The sequence below is a fragment of the Elephantulus edwardii genome, unplaced genomic scaffold (assembly GCF_000299155.1).
Source record: "Elephantulus edwardii isolate Elephantulus edwardi_28Jun2011 unplaced genomic scaffold, EleEdw1.0 scaffold00126, whole genome shotgun sequence".
In the NCBI taxonomy this organism is placed as follows: Eukaryota; Metazoa; Chordata; class Mammalia; order Macroscelidea; family Macroscelididae; genus Elephantulus; species Elephantulus edwardii.
In genome coordinates, this window is record NW_006399876.1 from 6711275 (window position 1) to 6717971 (window position 6697).

Sequence of the window (6697 nt, forward strand, 5' to 3'; positions counted from 1 at the left end):
AAAAAATAAAACACTTATAACACTAAGTAAGAACTTTAGGATGCAGACTTCTCGGGGGGGGGGGGGCTCTTGACCATGACTATTGTATCCAGTGGAGACTAAGGTGCACCTGAGCCATGGTATTTCCAACCACTTCATATGTGTGCACACCAAGGCTGGACAATGAACAAAAAACACCCAGGAAGGACCAGCCTCTGAGGCGTGTTGTTGGCAAACAATGCTGAGAAGACCATGAGCTGCCGGGAGACAAAAAAATCTGTTTCGGAAGGAGCGTGCCCAGAACGTGGCTGAGGAGCCAGGATGGCGAGACTCTGTCTCACGGACGTCGGGCGTGTCATAGGAGGGGCTGCCCTGGAGGAGGCCAGTACGCCTGGGAGAGGGTCGGCAGAAAAGACGGCCTCCAAGGGGACGGATGGATCGGCACACGGCTGCAGCAATGGGCCCGAGGACAGGATGGCGCGGCACCCATGGTGTTCGGTGTTCGGTTCTAGGACGACGGTGTTCCGTTCAGCTGTTCCCAGGCTCGCTGTGAATCAGAACAGCCTGACAACACCACCACAGGGAAAAGGCTTGGCGGGGAGGCACTGAGACGGCAGGCAGCAGGGGGGCTCTGCTGGGTGGGGTACAACTTCTAGTTTCCCCTTCATGCCTCTCTATGTCCGCTTTTCTAGAATGAATCCTGTTGGTGATGGTGATTCTGGCTCTCAGTGACCAGAGCCGAACTGCCCCAAGGCTTTTCTGGGCTGTAACCAGCATCCCAGGAGCAGGTGGGTGAATCTGAACCACCAACCATTCCATCAGCAGGGAGATGCTTAATCCCTGCACCTTCCAGGGCTTCCGCAATGAAAGTCTTTCAAAGATACAAACTGTGAACGGTACAGTAAAAGATGCAGAACTGAACCGCTTCAGTTACAGAATTCCCTAGAACAAGGGCCAGCAGAAGTTTTCTGTAATGAGCAGACTCATTTTTTAGGCTCCATGGGAGGGTGGAAGGACAGTGCAGGAGAAGAAGACCCTCTATGAGGTGGATTGATTCAGTGACTGGGGTAATGTGGGTAGATGTGTTGGAGACAAAGAGATTGGCACAGGATAGAGCAGGGTTTAGGGCTCTCTTGTACATAGGGTCGCTATGAGTCACAGGCGACTTGATGGCACATAACAACAACAATAACATGTGTTGGGGGAGCTCTGGTGGCCTAGTTGCAAGAAGCTGCACTGCAATCCCAGAGGTATGCAATTCGAATCCACCAGATGCTCTGCTAGAGAAGGAGGGGCAATCTCCTGTACCAGTCAGATATGATTTGATGGTACACACACATAAAATGATAATAGAATTTAAAAAAGCAAAAAAAAGCAAAAAAAAAAAAGAATTTAAAAAAGCAACCCATGTGTCAATGGGAACCGTCATCAACTGCTCAATCTTTAGCACAAAAGCTGCCGTAGAAAAAGCGTCAATGAATGGGCAGAGCTATATACCAATAAAATTTTAGTTACAAAGTCAGGCAGCCAGTCCAAAAGCCAGTTTGTCGGACTTTTCTCCACTAGATGAAAGAATCTTTCCCTCTACTGATCCAGGAAGTTTATGAACCATGAGAAAAGAGTTTGTCTGGCAGATGGGCATTGGCAAGGGAGTGGGCCGGGGTGGCTGGAAGACAAAGTCAATTTCTAACAAGGCTTCACATCCACATGCACAAACCCAGGAGGAAAGCCCACCTGTGGTGGTCTGTGCTGGCTGATTCTAGCCATTCACCTCCCTTCGTCACGTGAGCTCGAAATGAGTGACGTTACAGGCGTCCCTCACCCGACCGCACTCTGCAGAGTCTGCACTTTTTTACAAGGTAAAGATATCTGGTGCCGTTTCTGAAACAGCGTGGGCTCACTTCATAGCTCTCCGTCCATTCGGGTCGTTCTCACACTATTCCAAATACATTTATCATGATATCACGCTTCTTTTTTTTTTTTTCAGACACAGCCCCCATACTCCTGCATTTATTTTTACTCATCTCAATAGCAATCTTTTTTTTTTTTTTTTTTTCTATAATTATATTTTATTAATTTTCATAAACATTTACAGAGATTTTGGGCTTCCACTCATTCATTGTTGCACTATTCTCTCTACCCTCCTCCCAGTTTGTTCTTGTCCAAATGCCACAGTGCTTGTCAAAGCCAGTTCTGATTAATCTTCTTTGTCAGTGTATCCTTTGCCATTCCCTATCACTCCTCCCTGAGAGAGACTTCACCCTGAGTCATAAGGAAAAGGGGACGGCGTATTCTCTTAGCTACTTCCTGCTGAAAAGGGACGCTGTGGGTTTCAGGGTGAAGATCTTCTCTCACTACTCTAAAGGGTCCCTTTGGCAGTAGGAAACACATAGACTATTATGGACATTGATTTTGGAATTCAGATGCACTCTTATTGATTGTGCTTGGCTGTACATGTTCATATCCTTCAAGATGTATCATGGGGGTGTTGCAACCTAGAAGACACAAATTTGACTAACAAGTTATAAGTACATGAGTCCAAAAATTATGGAAAAGTAAAAGAAAAGATTCTTTCATTGTTTTACAAACACTCCCCCAGGTCCCCTCCACCATGCAGCCCTCGCTCTAGTCTCCTGTGATGACAGAAATACCCAGTTACATCTCTCTTTTAGACGGTTCTCTCCCTCCTCTGTTTCAGTGCAGTATACATTACTGAACCCATCTTACTCATTCTCTCCCCAACCCCAAGGACAGTCCCATTTTACAACAGTGGCATCATGTAATATTTGTCCTTTTGTGACTGGGATATTTCACTCAGCATAATGTTCTCCAGAGTCAACCATTTTGAATAATATTGCATGAGTTCCTTGTTTTTTAATGCAGCATAGTATTCCATTGTGCGAATATACCACAGCTTCTCTAGCCATTCGTTTGTTGATGGGCACTTAGGTTGTTTCCAACTCCTTGCTATTGTGAACAAAGCTGCAATAAACATGGGTGTGCATATATCTGCTTGGATGTCAGCTATGGTCTCTTCAGGGTATATTCCCAGTAGTGGAATTGCTGGGTCAAATGGTATCTCTATTTGCAACTTTTTGAGAAAGCGCCATACTGCTTTCCACAGGGGTTGCACCATTTTACACTCCCACCAACAGTGAATCAGGGTTCCAGTTTCTCCACAACCTCGCCAGCATTTGTTGCTTGCTGTTCTGTTAAATTTTGCTATTTTGACTGGGGTGAAATGATATCTCATAGTTGTTTTAGATATCACGCTTCTTAATAGACTAGGGAGGAAGGAGCTGCACTGCCAACCCAAAGGCTGGATCAAGTGCACCAGCTTCTTTGAAGGAGAAAGCTGGGCAGTCTCCTCTCGTGCAGTTTACAGCCCCTGAAAACCTGGAGGGTCAGCGAATGGTAATGAGTTCGTTAAGTTTCCCCACAGGCATCAAGCTGATCCTATCTCACAGGGAGTGTACGTCCCAGGCTGTACACCTTCATGGGAGGGGACTGCCCATCTCCTAGAACAATGGTGGATTTGAACAGCTCGCCTTTCTTAAGGTTGCAGGGCAAACACCCCCCATTATGCCACCACAACTCCTTATGTTGTTGTTGTTATGTGCCATCGAGTCGTCTGCGACTCATAGCGTCCCTATGTACAACAGCCCTAAACGCTGCTCTATCCTGTGCCAATCTCACTGCCTCTGACACACCCATCCCAATTACCCCAGTCATTGAATCAATCCACCTCATAGAGGGTCTTCCCCTCCTGCGCTGTCCCTCTCCAAAGACCTGTCCCTCCTGGCAACATGTCCAAAGTATGTCAGACGAAGCCCCAGAATCCTTGCCTCCAAGGAGCAGCCTGGTTTAACCCTCTCTAGGACAACTCCTTATAGCAAAAACAAAACTCTTCAATGCAATGGTATGTGACTCAATGTAACATGACTCTATCACTGTGGTCTGGGGCCGAACCACGATATCTCCTCTCCAAGGGGAGGCCTGTACTTTTGATGTTGTTAGATGCCACTGAGTCAAATAAGAGTCCTAGCGACCCTGTGACCAACAGATCCGAGCCCTGTCCCATCCTGTGCCAGCCTCACATCTCCAACATCATCAGGCCCCTTGCTGCAGTCACTGTGTCAATCCACCTGGTTGAATGTCCTCCTCTCCTTCACTGTCTCTCCACCTTTCCAAGCATATCTTTCTCTAAAACATGTCCAAAGTATGTAAGCTTTAAAAATATCCTTCACGTGCTCGCGTCGGCAGCACATATACTAAAATTGGAACGATACAGAGAAGATTAGCATGGCCCCTGCGCAAGGATGACACGCAAATTCGTGAAGCGTTCCATATTTTTAAAGAATATATTATATATGTATATTACAACTAGCTAGTTATTTGTGTTTAGTAAGAAAAACCTGTCAAAGAAATCAGATGATTAAATTATATGTTGCACTGTTAAATATAAATTTTTATGGCCATGGGGCAGTTTCTGTGTACAAATCAGTATGTAAACGCCATATTTATTATATCCCTATTAGTCTTTGAAAATGGGTCTGTCCTTCTTGTGTAAGACAGTAACTCTACACGTCAGACAGATTTTCTGTGTTATGAAATGTTTCAGTAAAACATTGTATACTGACAAAAAAAAAATATCCTTCACAAATAAAAAGTGGTAAGGTAGTGAGAGTCTAGCCCAGCTTTTCAAATGGAAACTGCATGCACGCGGGGCCCAGGGCAGCTACCTTCAGGCTGACGTCCGTCCAGTAGATGTGATTGCTGGCCACGTCGAAGTCCAGCGCCGTGGCCTCCTTGACACCCGTGAGGGGGATGGCCACGTCGTTGTTGGTGGTCTCCAGCGAGATCCTGTGGATGGTGGCCCGGCTGGTGAACACGAGGAAGGCCTCAGGCACAATGCACGTCTTCATGTCGCCCAGCAGCTCCAGGCCGATGGGGCAGCCACACTTGGTGGCGCGGGGGGTGAAGAAGCACAGATGACTGCAGCCCCCGTTCCCGTCCGCACATGGGTTGGTGCCTGTAAACACACACACACACACACACACACACACAGGTGCTGAGTGCCACAGCCCAGCAGAGGGGGGACGGCGAGGCACAGCCACGTGCCCATGGCTTCACCTCAGCCAGAGGTCACCTGGGGACGGGGGTGGAGGAAGAGAGTGTGCAGGACTAAGGGCCTGGAAACCCAGGCTGTCCCTGGCACGGCCAGGGGAGGTGGCCATACCAGGAGCTGGCTCTGGCCCAGCCATGGGCCAACGCAATTCAGAGCCTCACATGTTTTAACTCGCTGTATGACATCTGTGATCGCAGCTGTCCTCACCCCAGCCCTCAGTCGGGGAAACAGAAGCACAGAGCAGCTGTGGAAGGTCATAGAGCTAAAAGGTGGCTCAGGTGGGATGAAATCCCAAGGGTCCAGGGCCCTGGCCAGAGTGCAGGCTGAAGGCGATGCAGTCCACCTCCTGGCACAGTGACAGGACAAGGGGTCTCCGTGCGGGGACTCAGCCCCTCACTGCCAGCTGGGCTGGCCCTAAGACGCTCACCAGAGGCTTCTTGGATGCACTCTGGTCAGCATCAAATGCTCAGGTTTGCCAGGACAGTCAAAGGCTGACACCAATTGTTAATTTATGTCCGCCAGCAGCTTAATCACACTCACACGACACAAGGCAGCTCAGATTTGCTTTAACTTTGTGTGAAACACCTGAACTAAAAATATGACTCTTTCCCCACCTCTCAGCAAATTCTGGACAGAACCACGGCCAATAAGTCCCTTCTAACTCCTAATGACCCGGCAGGACTGAGCAGAATGGGCCCGGAGGCTTCCACGGCCACTATCTGCCTGGAGTGTCCGTAAGGAAGACTGAGGGAGGGCCGGGGCCTCTGAACCGTGCTGCAGGGGAAGAACATGAACTGCTGCTCGTGGATTGCCAGCAAAATGGGTAAACCTGCCGTGGAAGTACAACCAGGCCACTCCCTGGGGGACTCACAGCCTCGGAAAGTCTGTGGGTCAGTTCCACTGTCCTGCAGGGTCTCTACGAGTCCAGATAATTGGGTCTGCGTCACAAACAGTGGTCTGGGTTTGTACCACAAGTATCACTGACACCCAGCGATGACAGAAGCTGCCTTGACAGCACCTGGATATCAAAAGACCCAAGAAATCTGTTCCAAGAAGTACAGGCCAAGCGCTCCTTAGAAACGAGAGTGGTGGGACTTCATCTCACGTATTTGGACATGTATCAGGAAGGACCAGTCCCTGGAGAGGAATGTGCTGCTCGGGAAAACAGAGTGCCAGTGAGGAGACCTTCCACGTGGTGGGCTGAGAGCGGCTGCAGCGATGGCCGTGAGCACAACACGGGCCGTGAGGACAGGGCCGCGATTGGTCTGGTTGCATGCAGAGCTCCAGGTCCATGAGCCTGGACAGCACCACCACCACCAACAGTCTGCGGGGGCAGATGGCCACATCTTTCCCTCAAAGAGGGGTCGGGAGCTTCACACTCCCAACCGTTTGATTAATAGTCAAGCCTGCAGCAGGCCGACCGCAGCAGCAGGCTAGCTGTTTAAGATCATTGATGTCATTGCACATGCGTGGTCCGCACTTGCACGCCGCCATTACAAGATGGCACTGATACCTCACTTCCTCATTGACTTACTAACGCACAAACAACACCATTTATGGCTGCAATATTGCTATTGGTCCATTGGACCT

At 49.0% G+C, this 6697-nt stretch overlaps 1 protein-coding gene across 1 annotated transcript in view; it reads right to left on the reverse strand.

Moving 5' to 3' along the window:
- The window catches only part of LRP5 (low density lipoprotein receptor-related protein 5), an 87547-nt gene that overhangs the window by 31298 nt on the left and 49552 nt on the right, over positions 1–6697 (reverse strand). Inside the window, exon 8 of the mRNA XM_006893240.1 lies at positions 4722–5011. Coding sequence (XP_006893302.1) covers positions 4722–5011 — 290 coding nt within the window. The remainder of the gene's footprint in view (positions 1–4721; positions 5012–6697) is intronic.